This window comes from Mustelus asterias, chromosome 3 (genome assembly GCF_964213995.1).
Source record: "Mustelus asterias chromosome 3, sMusAst1.hap1.1, whole genome shotgun sequence".
Classification (NCBI taxonomy): Eukaryota; Metazoa; Chordata; class Chondrichthyes; order Carcharhiniformes; family Triakidae; genus Mustelus; species Mustelus asterias.
The window spans coordinates 123,850,477-123,870,264 of record NC_135803.1 but is presented as its reverse complement, the minus strand read 5'-3'; the positions used below and the strand labels follow the sequence as shown (position 1 = coordinate 123,870,264).

At 41.0% G+C, this 19,788-nt stretch overlaps 1 protein-coding gene across 1 annotated transcript in view; it reads left to right on the top strand.

The window, feature by feature from the left end:
• LOC144491556 (receptor-type tyrosine-protein phosphatase gamma-like) overlaps positions 1-19,788 on the top strand; it is a 711,057-nt gene that overhangs the window by 676,786 nt on the left and 14,483 nt on the right. Inside the window, exons 23-25 of the mRNA XM_078209530.1 lie at positions 4,048-4,141; positions 5,235-5,311; positions 10,508-10,636. Of these exons, the coding sequence (XP_078065656.1) occupies positions 4,048-4,141; positions 5,235-5,311; positions 10,508-10,636 (300 nt within the window). The remainder of the gene's footprint in view (positions 1-4,047; positions 4,142-5,234; positions 5,312-10,507; positions 10,637-19,788) is intronic.

Here is a 19,788-nt window from a genome sequence, read left to right as displayed (position 1 = left end):
TCTCTGGCGCTGTGAGGCAGCAGTGCTAATCACTGTGCCACCGTGCCACCCCTTGTCACCAGGGGACCTGCAGCCACCAGAGGAAAAGCAGATCCTCAGGCCTCATGATCTATTAGGTTCTAACCTTCACCAGTCAACAAGTTTAAAACTGTGAATGATCAAATAAGTTTTGATTTGTTCTTCCCCCATATAAATGTTAAAGTACTTTTACATTCAGATATATTTTTATTAGCAATGTAGTTGTGCTATGTTATGTTGTGAAAATCTGTGACCTTTTACCATACAATATATTTTCTTTAAATCCATCTTAAGTTATGGAGTGTGTCGTGAACCAGGTCAGATCTTAAGTTGAGTTGCCTTAGTGTATTTAATCAGTTCATATTGAAATGAACATCAAAGCCGAGTACATTGAATTTGTCATTGTGACAATGTGGTCAAAAACAAACTTGGATAGTGAAAATTCAAGCCAATCTGAGTCTGGTTAGGTTTTGATTAGACTTGTGTGCAACAAATGAAAAGGAGTGGCTTCCAATGGGGCCCCCCTCTTTCGATGCAAAGTCCTCTCATCAGGCTTTGAGTGCATTTGAAAAAGAGACTCCGCCCCCCCAGGAGACCACAAGCAAACAAGCCAGGGTTTGCTAATCGCACTTGTCACATGGTGCGTCCCCCTCACTCCTCTCTGGATTAACAGCTGAAATTAGGTGAAGTTTGAGCATTAATTGCCCACATGAAGGGCCTCAATTGGCAACTCTGGGGGCAGTGGCACAAGCAGATCCCCCCCCCCCCCCCCAGACCAGGAAGCCTGTGCCACGTTCAATTCGTTCCGGTGCAACAAACGAGTACTGTCAAATGGTTGGGAAGGCCGTCCACAAGATTTCCTACCACAGACTTAATTGGGGTGGAGGTAGGCAAGTGGCAGATTCCCCACTTGCCACTCTCCTGCCTAATTAAATGCCTCCCCCTTCCCCCAGTCACCAAACTCTCCATGGGGGAGGGCACAAGATTCACCTATTGTATCTGCTTCATTCTTAATATCCATCTCCAGCTTGGGTGGTGGGAAAATAGGTGATACATTTAGCTATTTCTTTCATATGTTATTAAATAACAATAGGGATTGGTGTAGCGAGGACAGGTGTCTTCAGAATTGAATCTGTTGGTTCCTGGCAATATAATTTAGAGGAATTTTACATGAAGTGTCAGTAGACAAGTTATAGATTTTGTAAAGCTGAATACAGCACCTATTCTAGATTTAGCATGAAGCACCAATATTTCATCTGCTGTAGACTGTACACTTCTGAATTGATATAGATGGCTGAACATCAGCTCATACAAGTGTGATGCTTTGGCACAATCAGCCAATCATACTGGCGGTCAGCTACATTTGGTTTTGAGGAAGATGTGTTCAGGACTGTTGTGTCCCTCCCTCATTGAGTTTACTGCTCTGCTTCGCTTTCTGCTTTACTGTCTCAAGTGAACAGGATGGATTCCTTCTTCATATCCCAAGTGGAGTTACAGTATTAAATCAGATCTGCTGCTGAATAGTTTGATTGAGGACTAAAGACAAATGCTGAGGATTCATGGCTGTAGCAACATATATATTTTGGGCAGCTTGTGGTTGCTTACCACTGAAAGGTCTTCTCCACACAGATAACTGGTAGTTCAGTGCTGTCAGTACTTCTCCTTTTCAACTTCTAGACTGGTTCAGTCTTCACGTGTTTTTGACGAGTTTCTTTTCTGTTAACAAATGTGCAATGTTAAATCATGTTCAACTGCATCATCTGTATGATTCTCAGTTGAATGGGTTAACTCGAGTGACAGAAACACTCGAAGTAGATAACTAAGAAATATATGTAAATCTCCCAGATAGAGGTTTCACAAACCATGCTTCTATGCCTTAAACTTTACTGAGATCGAGATACTTCATCTTCACTTTGCTAAATGGTGATGGAATGTTGATGTTTAAACTTGGATATCAAAAAGTTTCAACAAACCTATTGTTCAGTAAATCTGCTTTGCCTGCATGAAACCTGCATATGACTGAGGTATTAAGTTGAGCACGATGTGCTAAAATTGTTTGGTAGTCTCAAAACTTGCCTTAGAATCATGGAGCAGAATTTTCTCTGTCAAAGACAGGCTCTGCCAAAATGGTGGCACCATTCATAGGATCAGGAATCTGTCGGGATGGCTAATCCTTGGGTCTCTTACCCTTACCTGGAGATTTTGCTTTGGGATCGGAGGAATTGAAGTGAAGTGATGTTTGCCAAGGATGGGGGTGGGATAACATCTCAAACCAATGGCAGTTAGTGATGGACAACAAATACTGGCCTTGCCACCAATCCCCACGTCCCATTAATGAATGAATAGTAAATAAAAAGTTGTGAATGGAAGTGATCAAAGAAGCTGGCAACAGGACCATAGTCCCTCCATTCTGGAGACAATGGACCTTTGGAGGGCAGGGAAGTTGAGTGGCATAACATTTTCAGGAGCTAAGCTCCACTCTGCATTTCCCAGCATTCTCCTGCACAGACTCCTCAAATCAACACAACTTGCAATAGCATTCATTTCTCTCTCACCAGGCACCTTCCATCCCTATCTGAATACCCTCAAGCTATTGCCCTCTTCCAGTAATGCCTCACATCACAAATGTCTTCCTTCCTACCCACACAAGCCATGTTTCACACCCATAATTTTCTGCATGCCCTCTATGCAGGCAAAGAGAGGGCACAACTTCATGGAGGGCAGAGACCTGAAGGATTAACATGACGTGGTGTTCTTCAATGTGAAATATGGTCCACTTGGGATGAACCTAGTTTTGATTGATAAATGGGAAGTCAGTCTATCCAAACAACATCGTGTTCCAATTGGTTTGGGCATGTGGTCAATTTCTTACACTTAATATTCCTTTTGAAAGCCACCTTGAAATAGACCACTTTGCAGTCTTTTTTGTCAATAAATAATCAAAAATAAAACGTCAGTTATTGGGATATTTTTACGGCACTGATGTCTAAGAAATAGTCCACAAACTTCTTTGATCTGGCCTACATGTCTCTTGCTTGTTCCCATCTTTGTGCTTATGCATAAGGGCAACTTCATCGCCTTCAAGCTATTAGTAATTCTTGGCACACTGCACCCATATTGGACCATTAATCATCCATTTTTGCTTTAAATACAAGCTTCATTGAGATCATATTTCATGAGTTTTGTCTCTGCGCAACACAATTAAAGAAGTGCAGTTTTCACAAGTGTTTTGCTAACTTTGTTTGGACAACTGAACAGTGTCAATTATGTTCAGATGCACCACTTCACTTGTGGCTGCTTTGATTAGGGGAGTAGAAATTCATTTGCAAAGCAGTGTTTCTAGTGGTGCTACACAGACTATGTTGATTTCCCAAGGGGCAGTAACCACCACAAGCTACTACCTGCATGGCATTCTTCAATAGCATTAATGAAGAACATGACGCAGGTCACATAGACAGTTCAGAGAGCTGCCTGCACCTGAAGCAGTGCTACGTGAAATAAACTGCTCACCCAGCATTCCTTTTAAAATGTGGTTACTCTGGTTGTTTATCCTAAGGATTCAACTGTCTAATATGAACTTACTTTCTGTTAATATTGGATTTCTGCTGATCACCAACCAAAACTGGGACAAGTCAAAGATAAGACCTGAGAATTTCATGGCAAATCTGGTTTTGTTATTTGGGAATGTTGAACAATTGACTGGAGCAGCTCTTAAACAGTTGTGGGGGAAAGATTGCCTCTGTTGTGTATCCAAATTGTTAAAAATGCCTTTACATTTTCTTCTCCTGGATATTGGGATTTCGTTTAGCATTAAATATTTCTCATTTTAGGATAGCATTGATAAGTGGTCTTAGTGCTAATTTCAGTTTATGTTTCTCATTTGGGTTATGTTTCAACAGACAAGGTATTGGTAGAATATTGTGATACCATAAATGGTTTTTATCAATTTTTCCTATTTGAGAGATCTGCTATTGAATTATAAATATTGACTCTGCACTGATGTTCCCTTAAACTCTATCTTTTTTACAGTTGGTAACTCAGTGTAATGCAAAATTTATAGAGTGCTTCAGTGCCCAGAAAGAATGCAATAAAGAGAAGAACAGAAACTCCTCAGTTGTGCCATGTAAGATAACCTCTGCTTTGGGGATTAGTGAGAAGGTGACATATTTATAACTCAACTATTTTTCATATTTGAAGATTAATTGCAAGAACCTTAAGTACTTTGGCAGTGAGACTCCACAATTATTGATTGGAAAGTGAAAAATATTACTTTAAAAATTTATTCTTTACGCATTTTTGACCTCTTCTGTTATGCTAAGCATAAAAGCCTGATTTACGTGGTTAAAGTAGCTGTAAACTACTCACATTGTTTTTCCAAATACTGCCATATAATCATGTTGCAAAAATCAGCAAGGTTGTGACCAAAAGTCTTCAAGATGGAATTTTAGTTTATTGTACAGCACCCTGGCCAGGATTTTACAGTGAACCAGCCCACTGGTCTGAAAGTCGGGGAGTAAACCTGCTTCGGCCAGTTATAGGATCCCCGACCCAATTTTACATAAAGCATGCATTTACTGCCAGCAGTCAGGTTTCCCTTTTAAGGGACAAGGTTCAACCCCCGTGGACTATGAGCCAATTGGATGGTCAGCAGCCCTTCTGCCCCAGCAGCGCCACTGGGAGCAATGGCCACTGCTGATGAATCAACCAGGCAGCAGCAGCATCAACGGAGGAAATCCTGAATCACATTAAGTGAACCATTCAGGTTGGCCCCAGCAGGGTAGAGGTGGGTTCTTTGTGAGGGTAAGCTTGGGTTGCCACAGAGGGGATGGCCCTTGCCCAGGTGTGGGGAAGAAGCAGAAACTCCATGGGACACAGTACAGAGGGTTCCCCAACCACAAGCCCGCAAGGAAGTGGCAAAAGTATACCTAGTAGTCTCTCCATATAGCAAAATGCCCACCCAACACTGGTAAAACACCTTAACTTTCCATTTAAGGGCCTTATTGAAGCTAAGGGTGGGAGAACCATTCACCCACCATCTTGCCTAGCACTTGTAAAATGCCTTCTCCAATCATCCCACCTGATTTTTCACCCCCTCCCTGGGAGCCTGTAAAATTCTGGATCTTTTATGTATTTATTTGGGAAGGGATACTGTATGCGTGAGTGCAATGTAATTATTTCTTACCTGAAACAGTTTGTGATCTTATCCTATCTTTCAGCTGAACGAGCTCGGGTAGGCCTTGCACCGTTACCTGGAACGAAGGGAACTGACTATATTAATGCCTCCTACATTATGGTAAGCTATAACTAAGAGTTGTATTTCTAACACTCTTTTTGCAAACATATACTTTATTTATAAAATGTCCGAAAGAACATTACAAACCAAAATGACCATCACAGTGCAATAATATTCAAGTTTTCTACATAGGTCATGTTGCACTCTGAGGTGCTTCAATACAATAAAAGGACATTGCAGGCATTTCAAAATGGTCATTACAGAAAGTACAATGATATTTAAGTTGTCTGCTTAGATCATGTTCCACCCTGAAGTGCTTCAATACAATTGCTACAATACAGTACATGTAATATTCACTGCATGCATTCAATGTCATTCATACAGTCTCTCAGTGCACTATGGCTGAAAGATCTTAGACAGTACTTTTCTCCATTATGCCTTAGCAACAGCTGCCCCAAGCATGTAGTCCTGGATTTTGAAATGTACCACTTTGTAACACTCAGTCAAGGACAACTCTTCACAGTAGAAGACCAACAGGTTTCGTGCAGACCAAAGAGTGTCTTTCACCGAGATGATGATCCCCCTGCTGCAGTTGATGTTTGTCTTGTTGTGTAGTTCTGGAAACAGTCAAAAATGCATAGAGTCCAATATCACAGGACTGCTTGGGATGAACCTTGACAAAAACCACCATATCTCTTTCCAGACCTTCTTTGCAAAGGCACATTCAACAAGAGGATGCTCAACTGTCACTTCCTCACCGCAAAATGTGCAGATGGGTTGAGACTCTGGGCATGTAGGTAGGAGCTGACGGGGAGAGCCTTCCTCAACACCAGCCAAGCTACGTCCACACTTGTATTTCCAAGATGATTTTATAAACATGTAAAGCTATAATCAAAAGACAAGATTGGAAATACAATCATCAAATATGCATAACCTCTCAGATAGCCTGTTATGATTGTTATACCAAATAGCAAAGTCTGTTTGATTACACATTTTGAATAATTTAATTAATGGATGCATAACCTACAAACTATAAACCATCATGAACATTTAAACAAGACAAAAGTTACCCATTTTATGTTTTCGACAATTAATATGCTTAATCTGGAATGTTTAATCCCAAAGAAGTTTGTTTTTCCCATTCCTTTCACTTGAAAAGATGACTGATCCAGCTATTTTGCTCTCATTGATTTTATATATTCATAGTGATTTCCTGAGAGTAATCAAGTATCTTTACATTTAGATATCAAGTTGAATTGGTTAACCTTTGTTGCAAATGCAAAATGATCCTGACTTTGTGCAATATGGCTTTGTTGCATTTAAAAATGTAGTAGCACTCTCACTCCAAGTCAGAAGATCTTGGGTTCAAGTTCCACTCCAAAGACTTAAGCCAATAATCTAGGCTGACACTTCAAGTACAGCACTGAGTGTGTACTGCACTGTAGGAGTGCTATCTTTTGAATATGATCTTAAACCATCTGCTGTGTTAGGTAGATATAAAAAAATTGTGATAGTATTGTATAAAGAGTGATGGAAATTTCCTTGTTCCTTGGCCAACATTTTTAAAAATGTATTATTTCATGGGATGTGGTCATCACTGGCTAGGCCAGCATTTACTGGCAATCCCTAATTACCCTTGAGAAGGTGGTGTTGAGCCACCTGCTTGAACCATTTCAGTCCATGTAGCAAAAACTATTACCACAATGTTGTTAGTTCAGGGGTTCCAGGATTCTAAACCAGTCACAATGAAGGAATGGCAATATGTTTGCAAGTCAGAGTGGTGTTTGACTTGGCGGGGAACATAGAAGTAGCAATCCCATGCATCTTCTGCCCTTGTCCTTCTAGTTGGTTTGGGAGGTGCTGTCAAAGAAGTTTTAGTGAGTTGCTGCAGTGCTGAGGGAAGCTAAAGAGGAGATAGCTGAAATTCTAACAACAATCTTTCAAATCTCCTTAGTTGTGGGAGTGATCAAATTGAATTGAAGAATTACATATGTTGCACCCCTGTTCAAAAGAGAAGAGGAATAAATCTGGTAACTGCAGGCCAATCAGTCCAATGTTAGTGGTGGGAAAAACCACTAGAGAGCATTGTCAAGGACAAAATTATTTCCCAATTGGAAAAGTTTATTTTAATATGAGTCAGTGGCATTGGTGTTAAAGGCATACCATGGTTAACTAACCTGATTAAGTTATTTGATAAAGTGGCAGAGTATTGATAAAGGCAATGCAGTAGATGTTGTTTCTAAGGACTTTCGAAAAACATTTGATAAAATATCTCATAGCATATTTGGAAAATAGAAGGACATGGTATTAAAGAGCCAACGATAACTTCGGTGATGTTATGGTGGGCCATGCGGGATCAACAATAGATTGTGAGCCTCATAGAATATGAGCTTGCCCAATACAGACGGAGCTGTGTGGGGGGAGAGTGGGGGGGGGGGAGGCAAGGCAGAGGGTGGTCAAAACCAGCTGGTTCCAGTCAGGCCAGCAGTCAAAAGTCTTGGGGCTGATCTGCATTCTGTAGTTGCTGTACACCACTTCTTAAGATTATTACATTGCTGACGAGGAGTAAAGCATGTTTTCTCTTCCCTCCAACCATCTTTATTGTTGAGACAAGTAATCCTCACCTTGGTAAACCTGAAGCCTACGGTGAAAGCATTGAAGACTGGGCCCAATACGCAGAGTGCATGCATTACTTTTTCGGGCCAACAATATTGAGGGAGACGTGAAGCAGAAAGTGATCCTGCTGATGGCATGCAGAGTCTTGACTTTCCGTGTACTAAAAAGCCTACCTACTCGGATGCCCCTGACTCCAAAACCTTTAACGAATTAGTGGACTTGGTTAAAGGCAATTATGATACAAAACCTTCCAGAATACTCCAGTGATACCACATTAACATGGCAGGGTGAACCTCTGAGGAATCTGCCACTGAATTTCTGACCAGGTTGCAAAAATTGACAGAGCACTGTGAATTTGGGCCACTCCTGAATGACATGTTACAAGATAGATTGGCCTGTGAAATTAACAATGTAACAGCCCAAAAAATATTATTGGCAGAACCCAATTTGAATCTAAAGAAGGCCATTGAGATAGCTCTATCATTGAAGAATGCAGAGAAAGGAGTTCAGGAACTATAGGGGATGTCAGATAGCATTGTCCTTCGATTGGGGGGAGGGGTCTCATGCACTGTCCATCCCTCAACTGAGAGCAATGGTAACGGTGAAATATCTCAGAATCCCCTACAGCGGTGGAGTCCAAATCACATCACTGGGCAGTCAAGTAAGGTCACGGACAGCCTTCGGACACCTAGGTAGCATAGTAGATGGTTGTAGATGCCAGATGGTGGACAATTGCAAATGCTGCAGAAGACCACAACTAAGGTTAAAATATAGGGACAGTCAAAACACATGCTATTTCAAAAACAGGCCAAGGCCAGTGTTGGATCATTGCTTGCAGGTTGGCCCACAACCAGGAATAGAGGCAATGCAATTAAATCACATCTCCATGACAAAGGTTTCCCCCATCATGGTGGAAATGTTAGAAAATGGTCACCCAAGTGGATATGGAGGTTGCAGTCTCCGTTATTAGGGAGCAGCTTCTGGGCTGGTATTCATCTCCTGAACTTAGAAAACACAATGGCCAGACTGGCCACCTTCACGGGGGGGGGGGGGGGGGGGGGCTTGCAGATGAAGGGCACTACAGCATTTCTAGTGACTTATAGGTAGCAGTCAGCTCGACTTCCACTCATCTTTGAATGGGGACAAGGACCTAGCCCTATGGGAAGAGACTGGTTCCAACACATCAGAGTGAAATGGCTGGAGATCTTCAGGCTGGGTGTGGGGGGGACTGTATGAAGTCATCAATAAGTGCCCCAAAGTCTTCCAAGAAGGGCTTGGAAAAATAAGGGGAGCCGAAGCTAAGATCTATGTCTACCCAGATGCTACGCCTAAATATTTTAGAGAGAGATCAGTTCCATACTCCTTATTGGAAAAAGTAGAGTCAGAACTGGAACCCCTGGAAAAGCTGGGCAAAATAAGACCCGTACAGTTTGTGGAGTGGGCTGCACCTGTTGTTCCTGTCCTTAAGCCGGATAAGTTGATCCGACTTTGTGGAGACTAGAAGCTTACTGCCAATCTAGTTGCTAAACTTGATAGACAGCACCCCATCACCCATCATCAAAAGCATTGTTAAGATTTTGAATGAATGATTGGTGGCAGCAGATTCCATTTGGAACTCTCAAAATGCAATTGGACATATTAGGACTAATTTTCAGAGTTATGGAAAAAAATAGTTCCTTTAAAGAGCTATGTGGTAATTGTATCTTTAAGGGCAGCACAGCAGATTAAGAGTGACCTGGCCTGGGGACCAATTAGGACTCAGAGTGGGGAAATCACCCTAGGGGTGGAGCTCTCTTAGGCAAAGGAACATTTTGGGAGCATAGAATCTGACAGTTCAGCAGGAAGCCATTTTGCCCATCATGATTTTGCTAACTTGTGAAGATGCACTCTCACAGACTTCGTTAATGTACACAAAAAAGCTTTATTAATAAGAATTGTTCAGCAGCTGCATGGCTACAGCCAACTCCCCACATGTCTCCTATGATGGGCAGAATGCTCATGCTGAATTATAAGATTTTATGCTTCTTTAATTTATCCCTCAGTCAACACTGTTGAATATTTTTAGAGCATTTATTTTATTCAGTCTGTGGGATCTGGCTGAGTGCCAGTTAGCTGCTGCATTTTTCTGCATTGCAATAGTGACTATACTTCAGAAGAATTTAACTGGTTTGAAGTGCTCAAGGATGTCTTGAAGACATGAAAGGAATTATAAAATTGCAGGTTCCTTTCTTTCATGTATATATAATTTCCTGTCACGAACTAAATTCTTGTTCTGTGCATTGAATAATAACTTTCAAAGGGAATTTGATATCTACTTGAAAAAGAGAAATTTGCAGGGCTGAGGAAAGAGCAGGGGAGCACAACTAATTAGAGAACTCTTTCAGAGAACGAACACTGGCAGTATAGACTGAATGGTCTCTGCTATAAGGTTCTATGTATATACTCTATAATGTACTAAACAGATTTCACTTAGTGTCTCTACATTGTGTTTTTCTTAAAAGCCAGGAGAGAAATATTTTTAAAAATATATTAATTTGAAAAGAGAAGCACTGATTTCTCAGAAGAGCTTGGAGAAATGTGCCTTATGTGCTTCTAGTCATCACGCAGATAATAATTAAAACGTCTGTTCAATTTTTATAGGGATATTACAGAAGCAATGAATTTATTATTACCCAGCATCCTTTGCCACACACCACAAAGGACTTTTGGCGAATGATTTGGGACCACAATGCACAAATAATTGTCATGTTACCAGACAACCATGGACTAGTGAGTATCAAAGTTTTCTGTGTAATTTTGTTATTTCAGCTATTATTTTCTTTTCATTGAGTTCTTAATCTTGTCTTCTGAATATTCCATTGTAAAATATAAATCAGGTATATCTTATCAGATTAATGCAAACCATTTGCAATAGGTTTTGATGCTGAGGAATTTGATTATTTAATAGCATCTGAATTTTTCATTTAATTGAGGTTATAAATATTCAGATCTGACAGGTTTGCAATTCTCTGCGTGACTGACAAGTTATTCTAATTATTCTGCTACATCGTAAGAATACTAAATTTAGTTTTCACTGGTGATGCTTATCCCTTTCTTAAATTCGAACATTCTTTCCGGTGAGAAACTAAAATGGACCATTGCTGGTATTCACCTTGTTCTGTAGATACGAAAAAAGAGTAAAATGTGTACCTACTTCGTGACTCGCTCACAGTGGCACAGTGGTTAGCACTGCTGTCTCACAGCACGAGGGACCCAGGTTCGACTCCCGGCTTGGGCCACTGTCTGTGCAGAGACTGCACATTCTCCCCGTGTCTGCATGGGTTTCCTCTGTGCTCCGGTTTCCTCCCACAGTTCAAAAGACGTGCTGGTTAGGTGGATTGGCCATGCTAAATTCTCCTTCAGTGTACCTGAACAGGTGCTGGAGTGTGGCGACTAGGAGATTTTCACAGTAACTTCATTGCAGTGTTAATGTAAGCCTACTTGCAACACGAATAAATACATTTTAAACTTAGTCATAAATCTGTGCAAGCTTTAGAAAATATCAATAATTTGAATCTTTAGATGCTGCAGCCAAATCTATTCAGATCAGTCAAATTTTTTTTTTGAAAAGACTTATTTTGTGGCTACAGATAGTAGTGGCTATACAACCCACTTCCTTTATAGCATTGCAAACAAAGCCAGGTGCACCAAATTGGTGGAAGCATAAACACAATTAAGAACAAGTTAATTTTTTTAAAATTAAGAAAAAGGAAAAGCATAAATTACAATTGTAGAAAAATAGTTTAGAAACTCCTAATTACTATAGCTTTATATGGGACCACTGACTGTGATTCTCTCCTCTAATATTTCCCTGCACTGTGGCAATTGCTGCTCCTCACCCCCACCCCACTACTTAGAGGAACTACGCTGAGTGGACTCCAGTGTTTAACTGAACTAATATTCAGTTCTGCTGTATTTGATTGCTTTGCCATGTCATATATTGACATGGGGTCACAAAAAATAAAAATATTATTGTTGGATTGTTAATTTTGGTCCTGAAGAAATCTCAGCATCAGTACATTACTAACTACCACTAAATTCAATGACAATATTTAATTCTGTTAAAATGGTGATTCTGGTGCCTAAACAGCATCACAATTGTTTCCTACGACATAATTTTAGGAGCTGCCAACCGTAAATTAGCATTAGGCCCGTTAAACGTGCGAATAAGGGGGACTACCTCTTTTCTTAGGACACTTTTCCCAAATGGGGTAACAACTTGGTAGAACAGGCTCAAGACACTGAATGGTCTTCCCCTGTTCCAAACCAACTTCCAGCCCATTATCTTCAAATAGTTACTAGAGGTAGCATGTCAAAATAATCTAAGAAGACACATAAATTTATAGGAATAGAGTCAAGTTTATTTATGGAATGAAGAGATTTAATATAAGTGCCTCTTCCCACTGAACATAAAGAGCAGGGACTTTAGTGAACCTAGTAAAGAACTACTTCAACAGCAGTGTATTACTTGAGAGTCAGTCCTGTAATTTATGATCGCAAATGGAACCTGACCTTTACTTAACATGGAGTGTCTTATTTTCTTCAGTGTATCTGACTTGCCATTGTATGCTTTATACTTGCTGTGCTTGATTAAACAAATGTCAAATTTTCACTTATTTAGAGGCAAAGTTCATTCTTAATATTATGCATGCAGTTAATGGCCATCTCAATTCTAAACAAGGCAATTATTTACTTGCTGAGTCCCAAAACAGTAGCCAAGAAGATGTCAAAATTAACAGTAATAGTCAAAGCTGCTGAAGTATAAAATGTTTATTCCAACTTTCTGGTTCCCTGAAGCGCTGTGGACTAGATTTTACAATGGTTTTATGTAGTACTTGTGCTAAAGAAAATTAACCAGAGTTTTTTGGGGGGATTTTGTCATGAAATTTGTTAGAAAAATATTTATGAAAGTCTCTTGAATGATTGAAGGTGATGATTACAAGTTGTATAAATGCCCTGTTTGAAAAGTGCTTGGGACTTGCTCTCCCTCATTTAATTTAGTTTTTAAAATTTAATTCTGCAGATTAAAGAAAAATTAAAACTTCAACCTACAATGTAGCCTTGTGCTATATTTTGCTGAGTTTTTATATGTATACAGTGGAACCCCGATTTTACACGCCCCGATTTAGCGATCGCGCAACGGACCCTTTTTTTTACTATTTCCGGTTTGGTGAATTAGCGCGACCCCGATAACATTCGCGATCACATTTTATGGACCCCAACCATCGCGTTAAAACGGGGCTCCACTGTACTACTAAATATTAAAATAGAGCATAGTCAAAGGACTGCACCTGTAGGTGGTATTGTGATAGGACATGCTGTAGTGCCACATGGCAGGATTACCTTAGGCAAAAATAAATAATGCACCTTTAAAAGCTCACACAAGTGGGGAAAAAAGCTTTTGGGTGAGATTTTCTGCACAGCCCATGGCACGTTTTGTGCCCAGTAAGAGTTTTAACAACACCAGGTTAAAGTCCAACCGGTTTATTTGGTAGCAAATACCATTAGCTTTCGGAGCACTGCTCCTTCGTCAGATGGAGTGGAAATGTGCCAGCAGAAGTGGCCCGCCATTGGCTAGTGGTTGGATCTTTTCATCCCACCATTGTCAACGGGGTTTCCCGTTGAATGCACCCCTCAACACCGTGAAACCCACAGTGGGGGTGCACCGTTGGTGGGACTGGAAATTCCCGCTGATACGAACAGCAGGTAAGTTCCTGCCAATTTAAATCAAATGTCAGTAATAAAGAAAAATTAATGCAATGTCTTAAAAGGAAAGGTATCACACTGAAGGAAGCACACCTGGAATAATCTCCTTTCATCAAACTTGACCCACATATAATGAACCTGAAAAAGCCTCCTCCAAACTCTTCAATTGAAATCATTTTGTGAACCAGTCCACCCCCTGAAGGTTGGAAAACCTCTAACTGGGATTCACCCAACCGGCAAGACACTATTTCTCTTTGACCTGCTGCAGTGCTCACCCGCACCAAGGCAGAGTCACAAAACTAGGAACGACAACCTGGCAAATCAGAAAGCTCATCACTGTCCCTCAATCCCCCACCCCACAAAATTGGAAAAATATTTGTTCTGGCCCCCAGCTTCTGTACAACACACTCCTTGGTGGCTGGAGTCCCTGTTCATGTTCGTTCTTTCTCTCTCTCTCCACACCCCCACCACCACAATCAACTTCCTGTGCTGCGGTGATATTCTCAGTCCAAGCCCACCCAATCCCATTAAAAGAAAATTTCCACCAATAACCCAAAACACTTAAATGGGACTGCAAATAAAGGAGTCAAGATTCATGCCCAGTTTCCCCCCTCTGTTGAGGCTTTGGGTTCTGTAATGCATTAAACCGTGAGAGGGGTTGAAAACTTAAAATTGCACAAATGATGGAATATGTTTCAAAGAAAACAATGTTGGAGGAGAAATTTGTCCTGGTTGTGTAAAATGGGAGATAGTGAGTTGGCAGCCCGATTTTCTTTTTCTTTTTGATGAAAAAAAACAGTGTTAAATGGGTAAGCTAAGATGAATTTCCATTCCATCAGCTTAGAAAAGTGAGAATGTGTACAAGTTTCTTAGCCCATACAAATGCAAATTGATAATTCAAAGATGAGTTTCTCGAGGTTTGAGGTATAAATTGTTTAAAAGATCAGAACTATCACGATAAATCATGTTCATTTAGGCTATCCTCAAAGAATCAAGGCCAGGGATAGAAATGATGGGCCCTGGTGCTCCTCCTATTTCCGGGCCCCTTGTTCACCACCGCACACACATCGCACCCTCAACGTCTCACTTAACTCTCTCCCTCAACCATGCATGATATTCTTCCCCCTTTCAAGATTCACCAATCGATTTACCAATTACAAAAATGTACTAGTAAAATGTTGACGATCATTGTTAGCATCTGGTTACAAGTATTGTTCGATACCTATACAACATGAGTCATTAATATTCAGAGCAGCAACAATATAATGCAGTATTAGTTTGCGTGTGCCCTTTCAGTAAGAACTATTAAACAAACAAGAAAGTACACATTTTACTTTTTCAGAATCATGCAATATTAATTTGACAGGAAAATATCCTGTTGTTTATAACACTATGCAGACAATAACTGATTTTGGTGACTGCCTCAGCCTTCATTAACATGTTCTGCACATTGCACCACATGGACACAGTGACAATAAATTCATATTTGAGGAAAGATTCAAAACTTGCAACTCAGATAAACTGCACAAGATCTTTTCCATTCTGTAAAAGAATTAGAGGACTTTCTCCTGCCTGGGTGCATGATTTTATTCAATATAATATTTTATAGAAGGGGTGTAATTGGATTCTATTTTATCAGTAATCTCACAGGGTAGTAAGATCAAATGATTTCTAAGGAACAAAGTGGAATGATTGAGCAACATTGGTCTTCACTCTTAGTGAGAAACACTGGAGCCCTCGGGTGTCTCTGTATGCCGCAATTTTTAAGAAGCCAGTAAATAAAGACTGAGTGATTAACAATTTCATCTGTTTTTATTCTTGATCAGCAAGTCTGAAGACTCTGCTGCTTCTCACTGCAATATATTTTCAATATCTATTATGCAACACAACTTTATACTGATACTCTATGCTGCAAATATCGAATAAAGCACCAAGATAGAATGGGATAATAAATAAGTAGACAAAGGGACAATATTGAGGTCATTGGAAAAGACTCTTGAGAATTGTGTACAGCACAAAACCAGTTACTGATTCACACTCCTATGAAGTCGATCTCCCCTCTCAAAGCCTGTTCACAGTAAACTTCCATTAGCAAAAAAATCAGGACTCCATCTATGACTCCATTCTCTGTTCACAAAGTAATTATAGATGACAGAGATCATCTAACTCAGTTCATCTCATCCATTCCAGAGTAACATATGAACATATAAATTAGGAGCAGGAGTAAGACGTTCGGCCCTCCAGCCTGCTCCACCATTTGATAACATTGCCTACATTACATCAGTGACTACAACCCAAAACTTTCTAATTGGCTGTAAATTGGTTTGACACATTGGAAGAGGCGTTGTACAAATATAAATTTTGTCTTTCTTTCATTACCCCGGCAGTGGTGGAAATTGGAGGCCCAATGCTGATTCTCTAAGGATAATTAATCACCGAGCAATCAACTGATTGTTCGAAAGGTGAATACATTTACAGAACAATTCAACTCTCTAGCTATTACATACAACCTTGCCATTCTGACTTCTCTGGCGCAACCCACAATATACATTAAAAGTCATCTCCTCCTAATATGCTAATGACGCATTCACCAGGTTTTGCCAATTGGACATCTACCAGCAGTTTAGGAAATATTTACAATACATTGAATTGCTGAGCTGACTTTTTCAGGGAAGAATGATACAAGGTACATAAATTCAGTTCAGCCTTGACTCAAGAACTGGATTGTTTCCACTTCCCCCAGAAACTCTCAAATTGTGTTGTACACTGAACTTATAGCCTAAAATTCAAAAAGAAACTCCAACAGCAAAAACAGAGTGACAGCATCCACACCATGCCGCTCCTTTCACCCACCCCCTTCAGCAGCTTCGTGACCTGCCCCACCCCTCAGAGCTCCCAACCTAACCCTCCACCTCTCTAACAGCCACCAATCTCCCCACACCCCTCCAACAGCCCACAAAATGTCCCGCCATCCCTCCAACACCCTCTAACCAGCCCCAAACCTACCCCAAACCCACCAATGCCCTCAACCCCTCCAACCTACCTCCCACCCTTCCAACACCCCCAAGCCAGCCTCAACCTTCTCCACTTCTCCAACACCAATTCTCCTCAGACCATTTCCCACCTCCAGCATCCACTTTGTTCTAAAATAGAGATTTGGCGAACCATTTTGCAACCAAGAACTCTCTCAGTTGCTGACAGTTGTTGCTGACCTTCAGACAATTCCATGCTTTTTCTGCCAGACTTTGCAAAAAAGAATCGAAGCCACAAAGCTGCCTGTAGGTCAGAAGCAGCAGTGCAGCAACACAGTGAAATTGACACACACAAACCAGCTGTAAAACAAAATCGAAACTCAGCCTGAAGTTTGCAATGGTTTTTAAAAGTCAGTCTTTCAGGTCGGCAGTTCTGCTCCTTGTTGCTCAGGCTATAGGTCAACAAGAAACTCCATTCAGAGCAAGGAGACCCCCCCTCCCCCAGCCGCCCATGTCCCTGTGTGTTTGGCACCGTCTCCACTCCCATCCTCCTGCACAACCCCTTTCCCGACCCTACAAAGAGTATAATGGTGAGAAGAGGAGAAGAGGGCGGCACGGCAGCACAGTGGTTAGCACTGCTGCTTCACAGCTCCAGGGACCTGGGTTCGATTCCCGGCTTGGGTCACTGTCTGTGTGGAGTTTGCACATTCTCCTCGTGTCTGCGTGGGTTTCCTCCGGGTGCTCTGGTTTCCTCCCACAGTCCAAAGATGTGCGGGTTAGGTTGATTGGCCATGCTAAAAAATTGCCCTTAGTGTCCTGGGATGCGTAGGTTGGAGGGATCAGTGGGTAAATATGTAGGGATATGGGGGTAGGGCCTGGGTGGGATTGTGGTCGGTGCAGACTCGATGGGCTGAATGGCCTCTTTCTGTGCTGTAGGGTTTCTAAGATTCTAAGATTTCTAAGGAGTCCTTTTTGGTGGCCTTCAGAGGATTCAGCATTATATTTTCTGTGGGCATTTATCTGAGTTTTTTTTTCCAGTTGGGCAACGAGTTGTCTTTATTCAGTGAAGAAAAGTGAAAAATCCTGCAAATGCTAGAATTCTGAAAACAAGAATAGGGAAAGCAGGAAATATTTACCAGGTCAGACATCAGTGGAGAAACAAGCTGGGTTTCTGCATCACAGTTAAAATAGCATCAGGTGTGATTGACATCATAAAACCCCAACTGGTGAAGCTCAAATGTGAGACTCTTATCTACTGAGGCGAGGCTCTCACATGCTGCCGAAAATGGCACCGGATAAGTGTGCAGAGAACACCACACGGCTGATATTTCAACCCTCCCTACAAAATTCCATCCTTAACTGATTGAGGGATTAATATTAAAATTGAATCAGCCTATTAGAGTATATTCTGGCCACCATTCAAAAAAATATTAACCACACGGCAGCTAATGGCAATTTCCAGTAAGCAGGGTACAGTGTAAGGATTCCCTTGTTGATCCCTGGTACTTAAATTCTGGATATCAGATAAATAAAGATGGATTGAAGATTGCAGAGAGTGTAAAGTTCATTTACAGCAGTTCTGTTGTTGTTGCAAAGTCACAATAACATTACATGCACACACTAGTGATTGATTTACAACCATGGTAAGAAGCCATGGTTGTGCACTAGGGCAGAGGACATATTTACAACATCAGACATTGCTGCTGACAAGTGTCACGCAATGTTGCAGCCTCTTTGTGCTGCTGCAAAGAATGGGTGATTGGAGAGTTCACTCCCACGATCATCCATACTGACCCCAAAATTGGCTTGTCAAGCTTGGCTCTGTTGGAAATGCTCTCACCTCTTAAGCCAAAAAGTTGTGGGCTCAGTACTGTAAACTGCACTACAGTATTCTTATTAAAACAAAGTCCCATCTGTTTGGTCCAGAGGTCCAGGATGAAATAATTAACCAATGTCATGTCTGCTTGAGTAGATGGATCTTATTTGCCACTATTCAACAGTAGTGAGTTTTCCTGTGACCTAGCCAAAGTTCCTTCCTCAAAGAAACAAAATCATTCATCTTAATATTTATGGAGCATTTGTGGTGCAAAATGTTTGCTACGTTTACCGACATTAATAACTGTCACTGCGTTCCAAAAGTAATTTATTATATGAAGCTCTTTGAAACATTGCAATGCAAAAGGCACTGAAGTAATGTTTGCTGTGATGTATTGATGTTAAGGATAGATGCCAAGTAAAGGCCAGGTACCTCTCACAGTTAAAAGAGAAAAAAGTCAGACTGCTGGGACAAATTTCCATGGAGTTTTAAAGTAGCATTTGTGAAAGCCTCGGAGCAGGTTGATTATCCAACTATTGACGAAGGAAGATGTGGTGAACCATCGTTGGTTCCCACTGGATAGTACTGAGCCAGGGTCTGGCCAGTACTACAAGGATGTACATATGTTACTGTTGGGTTGTGCTACTTGTTGCTGTTGGGGTTAGGGTGGGGTTGTTACACCTTTGTACTGTAGTGTTGTGGTACATCCCAGTCGGGCTCCGCCTCCTGGGAGAGGTATAAAAGTCCCTGCTCTGGCTGGGACCCCTTCAGTCTGGGATAGTGTATATAATTATTGGCTGCTTCATTACAGTAAATAAAAGCCTTTTATTTCCCGAGCATCTGGCCTCGTGTTTGAGAAGCGCATCAGAAGATAAACCATAAATGCGCATTTGCCATTAAACGGTCTGAAAATACCAACTTCTAAGGTATTCAAATAAATGACATGCCCATATCCTCAATAATTAGCTGCAAATTTGTGACTAACAAGAATTGCCTTGAAAATATGATTGTGGAGATGCCGGCATTGGACTGGGGTGGGCACAGTAAGAAGTCTCACAACACCATGTGAGTCTGATGAAGGAGCAGCGTTCCAAAAGCTCGTGATTCCAAATAAACCTGTTGGACTTTAACCTGGTGTTGTGAGATTTCTTATTGAAAATAACAGTTGTAGTAAAATAGCAATTTGGTTTAAATGGAAATGAGTTGGGATGGTTTTGGAAAGGCTTGATTTTCCTATATGCTAATTACCTCACCATTGAAGATGGCTAATGGAAGGATTTCAATGAAACTTGGTACACAGGGTGTGGCCCAAAGAGGAACTGATTAGTTTTAGGTGAAGGTGAAGAGATTCGGATCCTGGAATTTTTAAGGATCTGTTAACATTAGGA